Below are 23216 nucleotides of genomic sequence, written 5' to 3'. Positions count from 1 at the left end.
AACACTTTGCAATCACAGAATTTAAATTTCATTGCGTTGCTGTTTTACCTTATCACTGGAGCTCTTGAACGGTCTACGTTCAGCAGTGGGGATTGACTCAAAGGATTCCTCCTTTTGGGGACAAACTACGACAGGGCCTGATTCTATGACCTAAGCTTGCAGCGTCCTCCAACACTGTGAGCGAGAAGTGAAGTTTCAATAGTAGATTTGCACTGCACTTGAGGGCAGATTCACACCACGACAGAAAAAAAATAAATAAAAAATCATGTATTTCACCGTTTCTTGATCTAGCGGTTGAGCACATTGCTAACTTCTGGCAACAGGTTGGCATGGCATGCAGTTTTGATATACCAGTATCAAAGTTGTCTAAAGCATCGATACACAGTCGCCATCAGACTTACCAGGATGCAAAGATAAGGCTATCATCAAATATTAAGCACACACGACAATGACATTTCCTTAGTGAGCCTATACAACTACTTTTTCTGGGTAAAGTCACTTTTTGAAAAGTCAAACTTCATGTAACAAGTCATACAGCTCATGTCATGCAGTTCATTCATGAAAGCAGATCTTAAAGGGCTGTTCATACTTCGATATATCCTGGACATTTCTTCACGACTAAGCATAAAATGCATTGAGGCATGTTAAAGACACAGGTAAGCATTTCTTTGCATGTAAATTGGTCATGTCACTGGACAAAAACACTGGTTTCCTTAGGTTTCGCTTACCTGTGTTATTGCAGCAGAACCTAAGGTGCAAGGTCTGGGACGACACTGCAAAGATCAGATATATTGCACTGTTTGCCATCAGTGAACAATGCTTAAAATTAACAGCCTTTCACAACAGTGCTGATTCAGAAAATGTCATAATACTGGGCTAGTCAGAAGCACTTCCACTACTAGCATTCCACATGCTCATATAGGACATTAAAAGTAATAACAGCAGAAGAAACCTAAGCATGCTACACTGGTTATGCAGTAGGACTTTTGAAAGCAATATGATGCAATAAATGGCATTTAAAAACATGACAGTCTCAACTAGACAATGGCACTTAGCAGTTCAGATATTCAAAACGCAAAAAACCACATGGGCATCCTTAAACAGTTCCTACCAACAGTGTAACAGAGTGCTGACATTCAAACTCAGTTCAGAAATCCAACTAGCAATGAAATGCTACCTACACAAATAGTCTAACAATCTAACAAGTATCAACATACTGTTAAGATTCAAAGTCTGAATGTAGTAGTCACAAAGGGAAATCAGTCTCAGAAATATGTGGTACAAGATTCTAAAGTACTATTCCTCTCCTCAGAACATTTCATACTTACCCAGAGACATAGGGAAAATGGCAATATTTGACAAAAATACTACATCTTTGGCAGTTTGTAAAGCATCAAATAAGGCGTTTCTCTCAAAGTCAGTCACAGTTTTGTACTTACAGTATAGGAGGGCTCAACTGATGGATGAAGACTGCTTAGCCACCCCCGACCCTACAACATCTATGTTCTTAAATTCGATAAACACTAACAGAATGGGGACAGCAATGGCGATTTTGCAATGTTTTTATATTAAAAAAACATTCTTTTAAAAAACAAATTTATACATGTGAGTTAGTTCGCAATTTGAAATGGGCAAGACAAACGTTTCAATGCATTTTCGATACAGTGGCAATTTACCTGACTGTCCTGGAAGAAGAACACCACAAAACACTAAAAATGCAACATTTCTTGCAACCACTTTTTCTGAGGAACATGTTAAGGAAGAATACTTGCTTACCGCTTTACTAAACTTTCCTGTGGAGGAGGAAGTGTCTATATCAAGGCAAAATACAGAGCATACTACCTCAACAATGTCAGCAAACCAGGCAAAATTTTTAAAAGAAAAAAAAAAGAAAAAAGAAGAGTGCCACAGCAACGCAGTTAATGCATGAGTTACGGTACATAGATACCTGTCGACTTTCTTATGACAAACATCCGTCTACGGCTAAAGTCAGAGCAAAGTCAGGAAACACGTGTAAAAAAAGGTCTATCAACAAGGACGTTTGTTGGTCTGAACCACTCAGGATCATTGCACGCACATAATGTATCTAAGAGCCTTATAGACAGTTGGAGAGAGACAGGACAGCACAACTTTTGAGTCAACCATTTTGGACAATTTAACATGGCCTGCGTTTCAAACTTTCCCCCCCGTAAAATAAAAACATACAGAAATTCCTCTTAACCCTTTTGGTTTAAAACCACCCCAACTTACCAACAAAGGAGGTTTCAGTTTGTTTTATTGCAAAAACACAACAGGCAATAGCATTTTAAAACTGAGATGATTTACATGGTAATGTCTACAGTTTAATAAACATGAGTTCTAACCACATTTAATGTAGATACAGGGCTGGAATGACCATATGTATAATTACCTCACTAAAAACAAAGCATTTACAAGAAAAAAAAAAAAAAAAAAAAAAGAAAAGAAAAAGGACGTGTTCGCCGGGTAATCTGCCATCTATGTGAAACACTTTCAAACCAAGGAAATTTAAGATCTTCATCAAGGCGTCTGCATCCAAACATTAAACAAAGGATTTTGTTTCGACAATGTAGCATTTACTTTATGTCCACTTCACATTACTGGCCCTGTGCAGAAGAAATACATAGAAGATACATTGCATGTTAACAACAGAAACAGTGGACTCAGCTTCCCAAAATAAATTAAAACCTGTTTAGGGAGGAAATAGTTTTGGTTAAGTGTGTAAGCTGCTGCAGTCACCGGAGCCCTGTAAAATCTGAGGAAGGAAGGCTGTTAGGGCACAAAATAATTCAGTATTCAGTGGATGTGGCGGGCAGATTCTTATCGGGGGTGTACCTGAGGGGCTTGTGGTGCTGCACCCATCGTCTGAGGGTTGGCTGTGCCGTAGTAAGCGGCCTGCTGGCGGTAGTACTCCGCCCAGGCAGCGCTGTAGTCTGGCTGGCCTCCAGGCTGGGAAGCGGCTGCTGCTGCTGCTGCTGTGGCCTGAGGGGCTGCTTGACCTGGAGGGTAAAACAAGAGAACTTGTTGGAACAGCAAATAAGCCTTACACTGGCCAATTAAGCACCAAGTTAAAAGCAATTTCTCTTTTCATTCAATCAATCATACTTTACAGGGAAAATGGATTTCCTTGCAAGAAAGTCCTATGACCTACAGTACATTTACATAAGTGATAACAGTTCAAAGTATTGAGATAACATTTTATAAGAAGGTGAACGAACCCACCACCGCTTTCTTTGGGTGGTGGGACAGAAACCTTCTGCCTTTCTGTTGGGCGGCTGGGAGAGCAACCACTCTACGGCAGAGGGCTGCTAAAGGAGCACAGCCACCCTTCAACATTAAAAAAATAAATCACCTAGCGGTATAGAAGCTAGACTGGAAAGGCTATAAATCCCACAGTTAAACTTTTGCATTCAAGTTTCTATCACATAACCTTACTTTAGGATCCCATTCATTCCTAAATCATTTGCCTGACACACACAGCAAACTAAAATATGAGTTCTGATAGTTTTTAATATGAAAATATAAGACAGCACTGACAGTGGTGCAATTTATGTTAGAAATGCATTAAATGCACAAGCAGAATAGAGTTGAATGTATACGTCACCTTCATTTTAACAGTAATCTGAAGAAATTGAAGTCTTAGAATGGGGACTAAAATGGTCATTGAATGAAATGTGATCCCAGCACAAAGTCAGATTTTTAAAAACAGGAGTACAGACCTTGTTTCTTGTAATATTCCTCCCAGGCTTTTGTGTAGTCCTGAGGTTGTTGACTCTGTTGACCTGAAACGAGAAGACAAAAATGTGTCAGTGCATCTAAGTGATAAATAAAATCGAAAAATAATCAACCACAACATGATCCTACATGGCTTATATCCATGACACACAAATCAAACATGTTGCATCTTTTAACTCTTTACACATTCATGGCACATGGCAAAGCTCTGCCGTTAAGTGTTTATAAATCCCTATGCTAGTCTAGAAAATAAGCTACTCTAAGCTCATGAAAAGGTGGTTCTGTGTCGACAGCTCAGTCCTGTAGATAGTCAAAAGTGTTGCAGTCTAAACAGCACAGGCGTCAAATGTCAAACGAAGTGGAGGCACACTGATGCTCCACAGCAGGCCAGCAGTTCTGACAAATACCCAGACCTGAAAAAGAAGCCGATTGAATGCCCAGTCGCTGTTTAGACTGTCTTGTGTTAATAGGTGTACACTGAAACTACGTTCGTATACCCATTTTCTTGTAATATTCCTCCCAGGCCTCGGAGTAATCTGCCTGTCCACTCTGACCTGCAGCCTGTGGGTCACCTGTTAAAAAAAACGGTAACTTGTAATTAGTGAATCATTCTCTCAGTTTGTCCACCTGTCTGGGTCGGGTCTGTCAGCTTAGGGATGGTGGAACTATCCTGTCCCTGGGGTACTATAAAAAAGATAGTTAGATAATTTAAAAGCTGGAACCAAAACTTGTTTCCTGTTAGTGATACCAGGAAGACGTGAGCACAGAAAACTACTAAAGTAAGCTACACTGCTCTACTCTCGTCTCAACCGTTTACGCTTCTACTAGAAGCAAAGACACTGCTAATTGAGAAACTTCAGTCACCTTGGCCGTTGGTTTGAGTCGTGCCAGGAGCTCCACTTGTCGGGGTCATGGGAGCCTGAGGCTGCTGGCTGTACTGAGCGTAGTAGGCTGCCCACGCTGCTGCGTTGGCATCGGCTGCTGCTTTATCTGAACAAAGAAAACACATAGTTACCAAACAAAGGCCAAGATAAACACTCTAAACATACAGTCACAGCTCTCCATTAATCTGATATGAATCTGAGTTACTGACTTCTAACTCATCGACCAAGGAGGGTAATCACGAATGGCTTTTTAATTTCAGTCATGTCAACTAATGGCAGGTACTCACTTGGATCAGGTTGTCCTTGTTGCCAGTGTGGGTAGCCATTGCCCCATCCCTGAGGCTGGTACGGCGCTGGTGGACCACTGATGTAAGAAAAATAAATAACCATTCACTTTCCACGCCTTCACCTGTGTGTCTACATATTCTTGTTCACACAGAGCTTGAGGTAAAAACAAAGGCCACTATACTTACTGGGGTCCTGGAGGCCCCTGGTTGTATGGTCCAGGGTTGTATGGACCCATGGGAGCCCCAGGGGGTCCAGGTGGTCCAGGAGGACCATGTGGGCCTGGACCACCATGTGGACCGTGTGGGCCACCCATTGGAGTGACTGGTCCCTGAAAACAAAGAACACATCCCGGTCAGTAAACAAGCTCTTAAAGACAAATGTCTCCAAAGGGGCTTATAATCAACCTCTTAGCGTCTCACCCCAATTTTCTCTTCCACCAGCTGCCTGGCATAGTCGATCTGCTGAGGGGAGCCCCGAACTGTGAACATTTTGATGTTGGGATCAGCGTTGGGTGGAGGATTCCTTTGCAGCTCGATCCTGGCTCCGGACTGCTGGCTGATGCCCTTGATTGTCTCCCCACCTGAAGAGTTAAGAAACATTAAGCACAACAACTAAATACTTTACCTCTAGTGACCCTGGAATAATGTTAACATGTAGCCCAATTCAAAAATATGTGCAGGTTAATAGACATCTGTAATGTTATAGATATATATTTAGATATATTTAAACTAGTATCATAAGTATTGGGCATGTATTTGGGTTTAAATGTAAAGCAAATGGTCCTTCCACAGGACAAATCCTAAAACAGCCAGTTGTTTCAGTCCTATGAATTTCAAAATAAGATTAACATTCTTTGATAGACAGACAGGGTGAATAGCCAACATTTTCTGTTCTGCTACACAAGTTTTGTCTGTCTTCTTCTGTCTCGTTTGTTGGTTTCGTTTAAAATGTTTTTCCTTTCACCAATATTTTGTGTAGAGTGATAAGTCTATTGTAATATGATATGAGATAGATATGAACTTAATACTTTAAAAGGGGCCACTTACCTTTTCCAATGATGAGGCCAGTCTTCATGGTTGGGACAGTGAAGGTGAACTCCTGCAGGCCACCAGGGGGACCCATGTTCCAGTTCCCCTGCCCGCGACCACGACCTCTGCCACCACCACCATGCCCTGGAGGCCCGCCGGCCTGGACACTCCTCAGCAGATCGGATATAATTTCTGCTGCATGCTGAGCCTGGTCAGGGGGACCCATAATCTGTGCTATCCTGTCCGGTGTGCTGCCATCATCTAGAAGGAGAAAATAGGGTGATTAGAGGCCATCGAGACAGAATTAATGTTGCTGGTAATAAACGTTAAGGCCTACCATCAAACCAATGTCTTGTGTTTAGGTCTCAGATAAGTTCAGGGTTAGGGTTATACATCAGTTTCTCAGCGTGGTGCATGCGTTTTCATCACGGACCATACACATTTTAACACGTGTCTAAATGACTTTGCTTTTGGCATATGGTTGTTCCTCAGTTCTTCTCATAAATGAGCAGTCTTAATCACTTACCTGGTTTAAACTGAATCCTGACACCTGTGTCATTCTGTATTTTCTTGATCATCTCTCCATTTCTGCCAATAACAATTCCCACTGCAAACCGAGGGACGGGAACCTAAACGACGACAAGATAAAAACTAAAGTTAAGAAACAGATTTAACACCCTCGTCTGATTAAAGTCTGATTACTACAAATACTCACATCCAAGCTGTCTCCTCCGCCGCCACCACCTCCTCCTCCTCCGCCTCCTCCAACTCGTGAACCATACTCGCCCCTCTGCTCCCTGAAGCCTTGATCTCTGATCAGCTCCATCACCATCTCTTTGGCTTGCTGAAGATAAAAATACATCTCAATACAGCACTATCTGACTGCTCTCCATGGAAACAAATAAGGCATGTAAATGACATTTAGTGTCTGGACTGGGATTTACTCAAAGGGATGAAAGCTCTCACATACATACACACATATATCCATCCATCCATCTCTAAAAGACGAGGACCCACCTGAACTTTAAAGGGTTCTCCTGAAATGCGGAGTGGCTTGTCTGCACCTGTGTTTTGGGGTCCGTCTTGGATCATGACCATCTTCACTCCCGCTCTTTCCTGCAGATTAAGAGAAAAATCAGAGTGTGCCAAATGTGTGCCCTGCTTGAATGACAGTCTAAAACTCTGACTGGACACTCACCTGAAGACTTTTGATAGTTTCTCCTCCTTTCCCAATGACGAGTCCGGCTTTAGAGGCAGGGACCATAATCTCCTGGACCGTCATTCCCGGGCCGTCGTTGTGGTTGAATGCGGGAGCTGGGCGCCCCTTCTCAACTATCTCTGTTAGTAGCCTCTTTGCAGCCCTTAGGAGAAAAATTACCGTGATACACAGTGTGAAATCCGTAACAAGGGTCCAACAAAATATTTGATAAAAAACTAAGTTTTCAGGGACCATTAAATTAACAAATAGATATAATTAACTTACTGGATGGATTCTGGTCCTCCTGTTAATGTCACCGACCGATCTGGCATTCCTCCACTGTCTACAACACAAGAGACGCAATAACATCACAACAATTACCAAACCTATACGTTCTTAGTATTACTAAGGTCCACAATATCAGCAAGATATCTAAACATACCAGGCGCAATCTGTATCTTACATCCAGACTCTTGCTGCAGACGTGAGATTTGTTCACCTCCTCTTCCAATAACTTGAAGGGGGAAAGAAAGTGCGTAAGATAAAAATATTCAATATCATCAACAACAGAACTGATGCTTTTGCGGTTTATTGTTAGACAAAAACTTACTGAATCCAACCATTCCATCTGGAACCTTGAATTCCTCTGATATTGACCTGAGAATAACAACCACAAGTCAATGCAAGCTTTTTAATAAATGGTCAAATGTGAAAAAATATTTGAATCTAAATTGAACATCTACCTTGGACCACCCATTCCTCCCATTCCTGAAAAGGCTGCAAAAGTAAACAATACAGTACATTAGGGGGAAAATAAACATAAGTTTAACCCATGCAACAAATTTCCAATTCATGCTTTTGGACCAATTAGGTTGGGAATCATCACATTACAGCCACATATTTAACTGCAACTACAGCTATGTCACCAGGTCACTTACCGTCATTTGTAGCCACTTTCTTCGTCTCTGGTTGGTCTGTGACGACATGACATAACCAGTATAAGTATCTATCATTATACCCACCATCACATTATGAACAGTGCTCTTCAATCTGAAAATGGCTCTTTAACACTGCCTGAAATTGTAATGTTATGGCTAACAGCAGTAGGCTATAAAGCCACCAAAACATACATAACTGGAATATACTCTAATTTGCCAGATTCTGTGCACCTAGCTTAAACCAATGCAGTCCAATTCAACATTCCTGCAATACCTCCCTGAAGGTTATACTGGTTGAAACTGTTCAAAAGGTGTTGGCTTTTGCATTCCTATTACCTAGGTATACATGATAAACTGGAAATGCATAATGATGCTGATTTTAATTATATACTTGACTGTTTATCAAAGCAAAACTAAAACCAAAAATGACTCATCCTTTTCAGAAAAAAATAATCCCAATCTCCCACCCTTAGATTCTTAAATTAAATCATGATATCACATATTTGTTCTGCAGATTTCATGGGCAAGTACTGATTTAAAACAACTGAGGACACAGTGAAAATATCCAACTCTTAACACATGCAATAACTAACATACTGCATTGGCTAAAATTGAAACATTAATATGAAAATAAACTCTTCATACGGTTAGTAGTAATATACAGAATGTTACTTATAAATGAGAATGCACATTGATATTACAACAAATATTACTGTAGATTTAGTTGAGCTAACAACATTTCTAGGCAATGCGATTTAGAAGCTTAAAAAAAACACAGGCAAGCATTAACTATCAAGACTGGCATTGAATCGATTTGAGCCACTGACCGATATTCAGGTTAGGCATGGGAAAATACCCACCAGCGTCCTCCAGGGGCCTTTTCTGGCCGCCGTAGCCAAACTCGTTTGTTGGGGGTGCCGCAACGCCATCACCACCGATCTTCGCTGCAATCTTAAACACAAAATAAATAAAACAGAAAACAATTTAATAGGATTTCCCGCTGTTCGTGTTTGACACGTTTGGACAGACACGTTGGCTGCGGCCTACACTTCTGTCCGGAAGTCTGAGCCAACAAAGGAAAGCGAATACTTCCACTTAAACTAACGTTAATCAATTAATATTATTAAACCACAGAAAACTTGGGTTCCAGAAACTGATTATTCGATTTAATGTGTACATTCGACTATGATTGCTTCCATTTTACATCTGTATTCGCCTTCGCCGTGTGTCGTAACGTTAGTCACCGTTAGCTTAGCATTGCCCACCGTGCGGCCGTATGTAGCTAATGGCAGAAAAAGCAGCAAAACTCGCTTATTTGCTCCCGAATTCGACGTTATTTTTTTTACACTAACGTAATATAGTGGTCTTCTTACCTGTCGTGCTCGCTGTAAAGCGTCTTTAAAAGCGTCGTTCATTCCACCGCCGGCGTTAGAGGAAGGGGGAGCCACGCTGCTGTAGTCAGCCATATCTACTGCTCTTCTCCTCTTCGGCGCGACAAGATGGCCGGTTACATTCACGGGATGTCGACAGGAAAACTCGCGGTAAAACAAAGTCTCGCGATAACGACCACGGTTCCCTCTGAGACGTAGTGGAGTAGAAGTACAGTATAAAGTAGCGGACAATGGAAATACTTAAGCAAAGATCTTCTATACTAAAGTTAAGTAAAAGTACCCCCAATTGTATTTAAAGGGTGATTCTGTTTTTTTTTCAACCTGGACCCTATTTTTCTATGTTTTTGTGTCTAAGTGACTAATGGGAGCAACCATTTTTGAAAAAATGTACTTAGTTACTTCCCACCACTGCCAAGTAGTCGTGCAGGCAGAATTGTCCCTGTCAGAGTTATATTATTGGAGTCAAAATACAGATTTTGAATTTTAAGGATTGTTAAAATCTACAACAATGCAGCCTTTATTACATGTCGTTTAGCTGACGCTTTTATCCAAAGCGACTTAGAATTGCTACATATGTCAGAGGTCGCACGCCTCTTTATCTGCGATGTTGCTACAGCCGTCAAATAAATCTTGTGCAGTAAAGTAGGCCTACATTTCCCAATGAATTGTAGAGTAGAAGTATTGGTCTAAAGTAGCAGAAAATTTAAATACTCTAGTACATGCACCCCTAAATTGTACTTAAGTACACCACTCTAGTAAATATAGCCTACTTATTTACTTCCCACCTCTGACTATGTAGAATGTATTGTATTTATCTGAGGTTAATACTCATTTGTAGCTCTTTCTTTAACAATAAATATATTGTAAAGATTTGCATCTATTATTGCAACTGGTAACGTTTTTGCTTTAGTCTATATTTTATAACGTTATGTTTTATGTTCGTTATAATACTGAATATTACACATTTTACAATGAATTTGCCATAATCCTATAATGTTATGATTTTTCCAAACTTGGCTGCCCTTCTATAAACTGTATAGATAAGTTATCAACCTTTGTCATAACACTTTTAAATCCAATATCTGCCTTTATTTGTACAAAGAAAATGTGTAATGTTGCTCACACCTGTAAGACATATTTAGTTCAAACTCATTACAAAGAAAATTATAACACTGTTTAATGATAAATGGAAAAGAAGATGCCTGACACCTACTATGAAATAACATTTTATTGTACAGCTCACACTTCAACACATGTCCTCATTTACACAGCCCAGTCTCAAGTAGGAAATTATTTCATATTGTCAAATTCTGAATTTCAGGTCAACTGTGCATCGGTGTGCATCGGTGTGCTGTATTTAAAAAGCTATATTATAGAAATTAGAAAGAAAAGCTAGGAAAAAGCTACAGAACAGAGGTATTGAAGGTTGAATTACACACGTCTTCAGGCAAGTAAATTAAATAAGAGCTCACAGTTTTTGTTTTATTTGTGTTCCAAAGAAAACAACCTCTCTGCCAAATCTCAAGACTCAGTTGAGGAAATCAGATTTTCAAATTTTCTAGTTAAAGTGTAGTTTATCAGAGCACATGGAATAGCCCTGACAAAGCTGGCACCCATTCCATTATAATATCCTCTAATTCCACGTCTTTCATATATCCCTATAAGTCCTTGTAGTACACCTGAGGCTGGATGTGAATCTGAGCTGAAAGCTGCAAAACAAGACAAATGGCAATGAGTAAAACATCTCAACTTGTTTCAAATAATCTCAAAACGTGTGACAGAAATGCAAGTGTTTACCTTGTGCTTGCTGCTGAGTCCGAATTACTGCCAGTGGGTAACTGGTCATTTGTCCAGAAGCGAAGGCCACAAAACTGAAGAAAAAAAGTTTGGAGTCACTGTTGTAGGCTGGATCACTCTTTGCCCAGTTCATGATTGACTGCAACAAGAAGCAAATAGTTGAAGATATCTATTAAACATACCACATGATCATATGTTTCTCTATCTTTGAGTGCTGTTCTGTCTCACCTGATGAACTGCACACTCCACACCTGCGTAGGGGATCATGCAGAGGATGCTCGGCTTGAATCCTCTGTAAAAGGAGGACACAGACTCGTGTCTGTAAATAGATCGGGCACATGCCACAACACCATGGTAGGTGCCAGCTTGCTGCAGGTTCAGCCTCACCTTCAGCACCTGTAGTGGAGACAAAGAGGACAGAGATTAAAATAAACTTCCATTCATACACTTACTCTGATTTAATAATGCTAATTTTGATAATGCTAATGGTGCGTCAGTAAATGAAAATTCACTGCAGCTTTTCCTAAAATTTCTTCCAAAATAAAAGTCCAAACATTTCACATTACTATCAATTTAAATGATATGCACACAAATCTATATTTAATTATGCTACTTCACATTCTTTACATTATCACAACCATTTGAGACATTGGTGGGATTACTGCCCATAAAGGCGATTAGTCCCATTTATCAACCTCACAAAGTCTCTTATTAGCTTCAAATATGGATGTATTGCACATTTTCTTTTCAGAATAATCAAGTCTGTTTGAAACTGAAGGTGTATTGGATGCATTCAATATTACAGAAGAGTAGCACAACTAACCAGTAATCTGTGAGGAACTATGGTCTTACAACAACCTTATTACCAATAAATAAAATTGACGAAAATTGATCATGTAAAAAGGCAAATATGTGTTTGAAGTAGCTTTTACTCAGGTTTTACTCAAATCAAAAGTAACTAATCTTTCTGACTTCATGGGGTCAAGGCTCAACACCTAGAATGGGAATAGTTCCCTCTGCATCTAAATCAATGAATACCACAGACAACTATTTAGTGAACTCTTTACAGCTTAATTTCTCACTATGGAGAATGGAGAATTGACACTAACATGACAATTGTATTACCATAATAACACTCAGGGAGGGGTAACAAGCAAGCATGATGGCCCATTTTGCTTGTAAGGACCAGAGCTATTGATGTGTTGATTGAGCCTTACTGAAACAGCGGGTGGGACGCCAGCATTGTGCTGGGACTGAAGCGTATGTTGGCCTCAGCATTGCATGTTATGTTATGTGCCATCAGGCCAGATTTAAAAAGGCCAGCAAAGTGGGGAAACTGCTTTATGTGTTTTAGGAGGAAGGCGGTGTCACAATGGTACATGTAACTAAACATTTCAGTTTCTCATAATGGGAGTCAGTGAAATTACCAAAAGGGGGTGTTACTCTCACATCCAACATTTTACACCTCTTGAAGAAAGTGAAAGATAAACCTTTTTCCCAATTCTTTTTTATTATATACTGTACATGACATTTTTATGTCAATAAAGAATGGCAGCAAGATAGCAGTGTGCAGGATTTGTTTCATCTTTTTGTGCACATTATTATTACCCACAGTGGTGGAAGAAGTACTCAGATATTTTGTTTAAGTAAAAATAGCAATACTACAGTGTAGAAATACTCTGTTACAAGTGAAAGTCTGCATTCAAAAACAAAAATACAAAAGCATTTAGCATCAAAATATACTTAAAGTACCAAAAGTACATTATGCAGAATGGCCTATTTCAGAATAATGCAAATAATATTATTGTACTATAATTATTAATACATTATAAATTGGTCAAATGGTTTCCAAATTTTCTCATACACGCCCAATTTGTTTTTTAGTATATACATTAATCTCTCCATAGACATACATTGCTCCATATTCTTGATCCAAGCACCAATTGTAGGTGCCTCCCTTTTCTTCCAGATAAAAGCTATAGTCCTTTTTGCCAGTAGTATAGCAAAATCAATACATTTAAATTCTTGGGGTTTTGGATTTATTGATCCATTATTGTGTTCATCATGTTGCAGCTTATTTATGAGTTATATTTTGTATTAATAATCTAAATCTGCAAAGTAACTAAAGGTATCAAATAATAATAAATATAATGAAGATCTCTAATACCTCTAAAGGGTAGAAGGCAGCGTGAGCGACAGCACCGGACACACAACCCAAGCCGAAACGCTGCTGCACCGTCAGAGTTTCCTGGTTCCTGTTTTGAGTGTACACCTTCATCTGGACAAAGTAGAATCCCTGAGTAAGCTTGTCAATAAGAAATAGGAAACTAGTGCATCAATAATTCATACTCAAGATTTTGTCTGCTACTTTATGACTCACCTGGGCGTAGATAAGACACTGTAGCGTTGACTGTGGCGTTCCTTTCAGCACGTTGACGACGTTGCCTTGCCACATCGACCGAAGACCACCCGCCCTTGTCATCTCCTGAAAGCCTTGGGAGAAGGCTTTGGATCCATGAACCTACAGAGCACACAGGAAACAGTTTCATATGAATCACTCATAGACAGTTGCAATTAATGTGCAGAAGATTCATCCTGAAAAATAATTGATGCAACAAAAATAACTAAGTGATAATATATAATTATGTGATAATGTAATTCTCATGTGTCAGCTACAGAGAAACATTATGCATTATAATAATAATAATAATAATAATAATATAATATAATATAATATAATATAATATACATATATATATATATATAATATAATAATTACTTTATTACGGACTCATGAACCAATAAAATTAAAGCACAATACATACAACACTTAATACATAAATACCCGAGAAGCACAATACAATTTCATAATATAAAATATCTAGAAAATAATATATATATACAGGTATATATAAATACATCATCTATACTCATACTAAAAAGGGGCATTTGTGCCCGTGTCTCTATATCTGAGACTGTCAATGAAGAGTACTGAATCTGATGTTTGATTTGACCAAGATAATATCATTCATAAACGCATCAAGTCGGCGAATACATTTATACACAAGATTTCGTACTACAGCTTGAAGTGTACTAACTTGTGTAGACACAAACATCTCACTAGCACTACACCATCTAGGCCTTTTAAGTAGTATTCTCAAAGCATTATTATATGCTACCTGTAATCTTTTCAAAATTATGACTACTTGCAGACTACTTTAGCATAAATTGTATAAAAGATTTTTAGAAGTATTGACTTAAAGTAATTTTCAAAACAGCACTAAACATGCACTTGTATGCATGTTGTTTTGCCACATGCAGTAAACTGAATTCTCTTCCAGTATCAGGAAAAGGCAAATTATGTAAAACAAGGTAGGCTAGCTGGTAACAGGTTATCTTTACTCCCAGACACAGTAAAATAAAAACAGATTCAGCCCGTTTTTTGTATTGTAACACTAGGTCATGTTATTACAAAGATCAAGACACTTCTGGTTCAAGTTTTCATTCTTTGCAGTTTGGGTTATGCTTGGTAAAATTAGGCTACCAAACCACATGAAAAAAGCAGGTCAGATGTTGAATGCTCCTCCAAAGACTAGTATAAAGTATATATATATAATAATAACAATTAAAGCTGCAAGCAGCGATGGACGGGCCCTCATGCCTGTGCGCGTGTCGGGGTTACTGGCGGACTTCGCTCCTTGCGACCGTGCATTTGCGTAGCACTCAGACACTGCAAATCGTCACCAATGAATAAGGAACTCTCTGCTGAGTTCAATGATACCTCACACAAGGGTCTACCTTAAACGGTTGAAATGTTATGAAAGGGGGCGTGGCTTAAGCATAGGGGGCGGGGTAAACCATCACCAAAGAAGAAGGAACTCTCTGCTGAGTTCAATGACACCTCACACAAGACTCTACCTTAAAGCTATGTTGCAGGTTAACAATCACTGTTTATTAATGGGTACATAAAGCACTCAACATATGTATATCATTGTTAAAAATGTCTCCAAATAGTGTTAAAGGCCAGTTTTTGTCGTTTTTGGTATTATTGGGTTTTTTAACGCAATTCGGTGATGACGTCACGTTGGGGAGATGTGCCTCAGCCTAGTACTAGAACTATGGTGACTGACTGGGATGAGGAAGAGGTGTTTTTACTGTCAGTGAATAGCACAGAGTGAAAGTCAAGGTTTTCTTTATATCTAGTGACGGTAATCATGTCGTTAGTTCAGATAAGTACTGGTAATCTAGCTAGATCTAGAAATAGAAGGCATCATGCTAACTATGGGCTAACTTGCCAGTCAGTCCCACCTGTGAAATCCCCCAACGTTGTAAACACATTTTCGATTAGATATCTCACGTTTTGATGGTAGCCTACTAGCTCCAGTAACAACATATTTGCCTAGTGTTTATTTATTACTTGGATGGGGATGCTGTTCAGCTTTTCACAAGTTTAGACAGCTAGCTAACGCTACGCCGACGTTTTGCTAACGTTAGCGCAACAGCGTTAGCCTAGACTGCTAAGTAAATATTACGACTGCCTTTGGAGTTTCCTATACCTGCGTCCATGTTGTCAACATATGACATGTGGCGTTAGTGCTCCTTTTGTACCATAATTGTATTGAATGAAATGTTAAGCTTTGCTCCTAGGAGATGTGTGGATTTTTGTTACGTTACACACAAAGCTAACTGGCTATAGTTAGCCTGTGCGTATGCTAGCGGAATTAGCTGACGTTGCGTAGCCAGCCAGCAGCTTCGGCAGTAGTTTCGGTGAGCTAACCACGACAGCTAACACATCCACAAGCGTCTCTATTTCAAACGTCACTGCAGGTTGACTGCTTTAGCAGCAGAGGTTGATTGTGGGCGACAATACTGTCGTGGTTAGCTCACCAAAACTACTGCCGATTGCCGAAGTTGCTGACTGGTTACGCAACGTTAGCTAATTCCGCTAGCATACATACAGGCTAACTATAGCCAGTTAGCTTTGTATGTAACAAAAACTCACCCATCTCGTAGGAGTGAAGCTTAACATTTCATTCAATAAAATTATGGTACAAAAGGAGCACTAACGCAACATGTCTTATGTTGACAACGTGGATGCAGATATAGGAAACTCCGAAGGCAGTCATAATATTTACCGAGCTAGCAGTCTAGGCTAACGCTGTTGCGCTAACGTTAGCAAACGTCTGCGTAGCTAGCTGTCTAAACTTGTGAAAAGCCGAACAGCATCCCCGTCCAAGCTGTGTTTCACTTTCCCTCCAGTATTATTATACACATAATAAAGACACATGGACTCGGTCGAGACCAAAAGTCATATTTTGCAACGCCAGTGGCACAGACCGAGACCATAAACAGTGAACCAAGACGGGGCTTTCGTCTGTCGTCTCCCCAACGTGACGTAATGCAATGCATTGTGGGGGGGAAAAGAGAATCATTGCAAATCGCTGTAAAATAGTACTACTTTTTTGTATTTTATTCCATTTTGTGATATCCATTGTATTTGATGTTGTTGGGTAACAGTTTAAATGTTTATTACCAACAAGCAAATTGCGCAAATTCATTAGTAAATAAACCCTGCAACATGGGCTTTAAACAGTTCAAATGTTATGAAAGGGGCCTGATTGAGTGGGCATGGTTAAAGTATAGGGGGCGGCTCAGTATCACATGTAGACCACACATTATAAGTTTCATGTAAATCGGATGATGTTTGTCATATAAGGCTGATTTCCTGTTGCCAGCGGGGGGCACTATAACCAAAAGTCAATATTGGCCTGTATATGGCCTCAGGACTGGACTCTTGTTGATTGTGGGAAATTTCAAGCAGATATGACAATGTACACTGTATTACAGCCACTTTCTCGTTCATCGCTAAACACTCAAAATGGCCGCCACGCCCACACCGTTTGAGGAAAAGTTTTTCTTATAATAACTTTTCATCTTTAAGGTGTTGCGATGGTACAGACCAAATTTGAAGTCCATCGGATGAAATCTCTAGGAGGAGTTCGTTAAAGTCTAGCACCTTGACTTTTAGGCCTACTTCCTGTTGCCACTAGAGGGCGCTATGACTTTGAGTCAGTTTTGTCCAGTAAATGTCCTCAGAGTTAGAGTCTTATGAATCATGAAAAGGTTTGAGCCAATTGGACAATAGGCGTTTCTCAATGTCAAGGATTCTTCCTTGGTAGGACTAATCCTTCCAAGGAAGGATCCTTCAGAGGCTAGGCCAGGTTCCTCCTTAGCATTCGGAGAACACGTACAATGGAACAGGCTAGCAAGTGCACGTCACTGCGTCATTATAATTGGACAATGTACACTCGAGTTACACCCACTTCCTGTTTTGATGGCGAAAAGCACAAAATGGCCGTCCCGCCACGGCCATGCCCTATGACGAAAAGTTTTTCTTTTAATAACTTTTCATCTTTAAGGTCTTAAGATAGCATAGACCAAATTTGAAGTTGATTGGATGAAATCTCTAGGAGGAGTTCGTTAAAGTACGACATGTGGAAATGGCCAAAATCGCACTAATTTCGAACTTTGAATTCAAAATGGCGGACTTCCTGTTGGGTTAAGGGTATGGCTCCAATGACGTTTTCTGTACGTCTTGATATGCTACATATGTGTACCAAGTTTCGTGAGTCTACGTTAAACGTACTGCAGGGGCTCAATTTTTTTAGATTTGTAGGAGGCGCTAGTGAGCCATTTTTGTGTGCCTATTCCCGAAACCCTTAAAATACGCAAATTTTCACCAGACTTGATGCGCCTGCCAATTTTGATGAGTTTTTGAATATGTTAAGCCCCTCAAAAAGGCAATTCATTTGCCATAATAATAGTAATTCCTTCAGTTTCAATAGGGCCTTCGCCGCTGTCGGCGCTCGGTCCCTAATAATAATAATCTATGTTTAAAGGACCACTTCCTAGTATTTGAAACCACATCTTGTGTTCTTCAGTCAGCAAATAGAATAAGTTATACTGTGCAATGTTCTGTGAGAAGCTCTGAAAGCCAAAACAAGTGGACCTTTGAGCTTGTTGTTTTACTTTGTTAAACAGACTTTATGTGAGATTTCGGATCAAGAATGTTTATAGAACAACTGAAAGTCTTGTAAATTACAGTAAATGGCACTGCACTTGGATCTCAAACTTGAGCTTCATACGAGATAACAATCATATCAAAACCTGTGAGTTTGTAGCTCAAAGCTCATCATGTTTCCATGGATTCTGTGTCACATGTCTTAACATTTAACCGTCCCACCAAAGTTCACCACTATTACAACAGTTGAGCCAGTGCCATGCCTGTTGTGTTATCTTAGGTGTTTCTGTGTGTGTTTTGCATTGCATATAACGTTATAATTTACTGGGTTGTAACACGTTCTTGGGAATGAACATTAGTAAATATATCAGATCATGTGAAATCAAATAAATCCACCCATGCATTTCATTAATAAAGTAGCACCTGATAGTGAAGCAGACCTGGAGTTGGGTCTTAAGGCGGTCGATGGGGGCCGTCACAGTTCGGGATACAGCATCTGCCAGACCTGCTGCAAGAACGAACGTCCTCCACGCACCAAAACCAGAAGCCTCTTCGGGGAACTCGATGGGCATTGCACGACTCTCACCCACATCAAAAACCTACAGATAGACAAAACGAGCAATTACATTCAACTTCATTCTGTTAATATTACTCATGCTTAAGTGGATGTATCATAGTTTGTGCACATCATTAAAAGTAGCATGATTATGATGCTGCCTGAAGATCTCACCAGACTTTGTTTCCATGACAACACCAGCTCCCCAGTGTTGTCCACAGGGTTCAGGATGACATGGTGCAGGAATTCACCCCAGTCCACTGTCATAGAACTGTCCTTATCCATCCTGGTGGATAAACACTTGTTGGTTTGTTTTATTACACTGTCATAAAAGAATCTTAATGACGAGCTGTGTGTTTTGTCATCAAACTGCATCTAAAACATCCTAGTATCACATTACAAAATGCATATTAAGAAAAGTTTTAAAAGTTGTTGGTTATGTCTTTATTGATCAGTAAGCAACTGATTTGTGAAAGAGCAGTAACAAGTCATTATGAAATAGAAATACAAAGGTTTGCCAGGTACTGAATCTAAACTTATTTTACTTGCATTATGATGTATATTACTGATCAGGGTGCATGAATAGATATATAACCCTTTATAAAGTAATCTGTGATAACGTATCAATAAGTACACCTAATTGTACAGTGACACCTAAATCTATACAATATAACACCTGTTTAGAAAGCATCAATGGTTTCTGAACTCAGATGAAGCCAGTACTACAACTGTTAAAGTGTTGTAGTTTACATAAATGAATGCTTCTTTAAATTCAGCAATGAATCCATGAGGTAGTGGGCAAAAAAATCTTACATTTCAATTATTTTTTTTGCATTCGGCTTTGATATGACCACTCCTAACTCCTTAAACAAACATATGATGTCCTTCTGGTCAATGACTCCTGATCAAAGAAGAAATGCACATAATTACAAACATGTACTCGTACTGCTCTTCCATTTATTATGTTTCTGGGAAGTGATACTGTGAACTGTAAACTGCAAACGTCAGTCTGTATTGCTGTGTACTGTCTTCTGTGTACCATAAACAAGTCAAATGCACGTCTGTCTTTCCTGTCTGACCTTGAAAATACACTTTATTGTCAAAGAATTAACATTTTTGGTGGTTTTATAAAGAATGTGCTCAGATTGGACTTCTTAACTTCTACATCAGTATAACGCAGTGTGTGGTTTAAAGGAGATCAAAATAGGAGGTGTAAAAACAATCCTTATATAGTGTTTGTAGTATGTATTCAACAAGGCTATTGTACTTTATAGTATTTTCTGATTTTTTTCTTGAGAAATAATTTTTTTAAGAAAGAAGTCTGTTACCACTCACCACACTTGTTCTTGTCAAAGTCATGAAAGTCAATTTTCCATTTCCTCTCTTTGTCCATCACGTAGCTGAGGAACTCTTTATAATCCAACAGGCTATCTTTGTCTTTGTCATAAGAATCAATGATATTCTAGGAGAAAATCAGCAGGTTTGTGGTGATTAGTGTTTGAATGAATAACTGAATGAAATTACAGCCTGGCACATATACATAGTCTACTATAAAAAATAAACAAGCTAATAGGAATATTACCTGGACCTTTCCATCCGCTGAGAGCATCCCATGTTTCCTCATTTCATCGTGGAGCTCCGACACTGTTATAAACCCATCCTCGTTTTGATCCAGTTTAGCAAATAAATCACGAAACTGCTCCATGGTGCGTTAAGAAACAAATTAGCCTCAGATTGAAAATCAGGATGTTGAAAAAAATGCGGCCTGTTTCATCAGGCGAGAAATAAATGCATTGAAAAGTATCAGAGACTATTGATCTGCAGCTCTGCTCGGACGCTGACTCATTGGGCTCAGTGCCAAGGGCACCAATGCAGCATGAGTGCTTTTATCATTAGCTCAGAGAGAGAAAAACTAATTTTCTCTCTGGTGCAGCAGGTGGCGCTGTGGCTGCAAGAGCTCAACATCATCTTCAATCATCACTGTGCCCTCTCCTCTAAATGTGGGCCTAGGGTGATGTGTTGAGACAGGTGGATACAATGGGAATGGTCTGGATAATACATGCTGGGGTACATACACACACACACACACACACACACACACACACACACACACACACACACACTAATCTACAATAAGCTATTTCATTAGTTTTGTTTATTTTTAGGCTACTACTTGGGCCTTTTTTGTATTTACAGTTTTTTTTTCCGATTGCTTAAGCACTATTTTGAAAACAGGGACCGGTTTTTCAAAACACTACACCCAATTAGCAGAACACCTCAGACCCTTTGCTAAATGAAACACTCTTGCAAAAACTATACAATACTATACTATACATATGAAATTCTTTATTAGGAATAATCCCTTGAGATGTAGCATCTCGTTTTCGAGGGGGTCCTTAAACACAAAAATATACAAAACAGTTAACAAAACAACTTGAGGAGACCTCAAGAAAAACATAAATCAAACATACATACATACTGACAGACAAAAGACAAAGCTGACACACCAAAACCACCCATATCCTCCCCATTCAAACCATTAAATATTTGACAATAAACAGTTAAGGTCATTAATATACATTTGAAAAAAAGAATTTAATAAAAATAAAAATAATAATAATAAAAATAATAATAATAATAATAATAATAATGAAGAAATAAATAAAATAAATAAAATAAATAAAATAAATAAAATAAATAAAATAAATAAAAATAGAAATATCAAGCAGTTGCAGCTTGTGTGCAAATAATTAAGAAGAGCCATCTTAAAATGGTGAAAAGAAGAGATAGATCTAAAAGACCTAGGTAAACCATTCCAATCGGAAGGGGCTTTAAATTTAAAGGCTCTCCGCCCAATTTCTTTGAATACATGTGGTACAGAGAAGAAAAGGTGGTCAGTATCTCTTAAACTATAGGATGATTGATATAAAATCAAGTGTTGTTTCAGATAGGATGGATAGTTTAAAAAAATGCATTTATGAATAAACTGCAACCAGTGAAACTGACGTCTAGCATTTAGTGAAAGAAGATTCAATGACTGATACATTTGAAAGTGATGGGTTCTAAATGGACACCTCAGAACAAATCTGCAAAGACTATTATAAATCACATTCAAAGGTTTAAGATTGATTTTGGCTGTGTTCTGATAAACAACATCCGCATAATCAATTATAGGCAATAATAGTTGAGTAATAATTTTTAATCTAATCTGTTTTGTAAAACAATTAATTGAGCATTCTTAAGCTACAGTTTATTTTTGTCAGGATAGAATCAATATGAAGTCTGAAGGTAAGTCGGGAATCGAGCCAGAGGCCAAGATATTTAAACTCCTCAACATTCTCTAGAGCAGTGGTTCCCAACCTTTTTTCCTTGGCGCCCCCCCTACTCATGTCTAAGAAAAGCTGAGCCCCCCCTGAAACCGAAGTTGAGGTTACTCTCGAGATAGAGCCTTACTTTCTTTTTTGATATAGAGTATCAAATATGAGTTATCAGCACTTTTACTTTTCTCCGCCATGTTTCATTCATAAAACAGTGATGCCGTGGCGGCAGGACAAACGAGGATGATAGCAGCTAGCAGCTGACCTGATGACAGCAAGGGTCCCAGGTTAAGAGGTCCCGAAGGTTTGGCCTACTAAGTAGCCTGCCTACAATTTTAAGTGAGAACAAAAATATATAGTTTTTATACAGACTTTTGTATTCATTATATATTCTAGTGTATTATCATAATTTGTTTAACATGTGCAATTTGTTTTACCTCAACATCAAACCAGATAAAGACTTGCGCACCCCCTGTGATCTTTGCCGCCCCCTTAAGGGGTGCCCGGACCCCAGGTTGGGAACCACTGCTCTAGAGGTGTACCATCCAGGAATTTGACCTCAAGAGAGTTATTTTGCTTATGGAGTGCAGATCTAGTTGCAAAGAGCATGCTATAGCACTTTTTTTTATTCAATAGAAGCAGATTAGAAGAAAACCATGTTTGAATACGATTGAAATCAAATTGAAGTGAGGTTTGAATCTCAGATATGTCATGTTTAGATGTATACATAACTGTGTCATCTGCATATAAATGGATCTGACAGTCTAAACATATTTGTGGTAGATAAAAATGGAAAATAAAAGGGGCCCTAGGGAAGAACCCTGAGGGACACCCGTTTCAATTATTCTAGGCTGGGAGAGAGCAGCATTAAGAGACACGCTTTGACGTCTGTAATGAAGATATGCATTAAACCAGAGAACAGCTGATTTGGAAAGACCAATAGCATATAGTTTATCAAGAAGAATATAATGATTGACCATGTCAAACACCTTAGTGAGGTCAATAAAAATTGCACCAGTAGACCTGCTGTTATCTTGTGCAGAAA

The 23216-nt window shown here is 39.0% G+C and overlaps 2 protein-coding genes across 9 annotated transcripts; both read right to left on the bottom strand.

Annotated features, from left to right (window-relative positions):
• Positions 1 to 2258: 2258 nt before the first annotated feature.
• Positions 2259 to 9594, bottom strand: fubp1 (far upstream element (FUSE) binding protein 1). 7 transcript variants are annotated; one of them, XM_078264401.1, is made up of 20 exons: positions 9463 to 9594; positions 8917 to 9040; positions 8090 to 8125; positions 7895 to 7928; positions 7762 to 7808; positions 7594 to 7665; positions 7437 to 7494; positions 7152 to 7314; positions 6971 to 7069; positions 6669 to 6797; positions 6480 to 6582; positions 5972 to 6214; positions 5345 to 5505; positions 5111 to 5253; positions 4925 to 5001; positions 4618 to 4743; positions 4251 to 4325; positions 3738 to 3800; positions 2854 to 3017; positions 2259 to 2624 (listed from the first exon to the last, which is right to left on the bottom strand). In XM_078264401.1, exons 1-20 carry the CDS (start codon positions 9553 to 9555, stop codon positions 2616 to 2618), a joined length of 2019 nt encoding a protein of 672 aa, XP_078120527.1. In that variant the 5' UTR covers positions 9556 to 9594; the 3' UTR covers positions 2259 to 2615. The 7 variants fall into 7 exon arrangements, with proteins under 7 accessions (XP_078120527.1, XP_078120528.1, XP_078120529.1 ...); XM_078264402.1 differs by having other exon boundaries at positions 7615 to 7665; XM_078264403.1 differs by having other exon boundaries at positions 8950 to 9040.
• Positions 9595 to 10693: 1099 nt separating this feature from the next.
• Positions 10694 to 21256, bottom strand: slc25a24l (solute carrier family 25 member 24, like). Of its 2 annotated transcripts, none has more exons than XM_078265052.1 (10): positions 20437 to 20927; positions 20190 to 20316; positions 19668 to 19755; positions 19029 to 19140; positions 18739 to 18897; positions 13658 to 13798; positions 13445 to 13555; positions 11506 to 11673; positions 11278 to 11416; positions 10694 to 11189 (listed from the first exon to the last, which is right to left on the bottom strand). In XM_078265052.1, exons 1-10 carry the CDS (start codon positions 20557 to 20559, stop codon positions 11002 to 11004), a joined length of 1356 nt encoding a protein of 451 aa, XP_078121178.1. In that variant the 5' UTR covers positions 20560 to 20927; the 3' UTR covers positions 10694 to 11001. The 2 variants fall into 2 exon arrangements, with proteins under 2 accessions (XP_078121178.1, XP_078121179.1); XM_078265053.1 differs by having other exon boundaries at positions 11029 to 11189; positions 11278 to 11351; positions 20437 to 21256.
• Positions 21257 to 23216: the final 1960 nt, after the last annotated feature.

This window comes from Sander vitreus, chromosome 12 (assembly GCF_031162955.1).
Source record: "Sander vitreus isolate 19-12246 chromosome 12, sanVit1, whole genome shotgun sequence".
NCBI lineage: Eukaryota > Metazoa > Chordata > Actinopteri > Perciformes > Percidae > Sander > Sander vitreus.
Note: the sequence above shows the minus strand (reverse complement) of the source record. Positions and strands in the feature narration are given on the sequence as shown.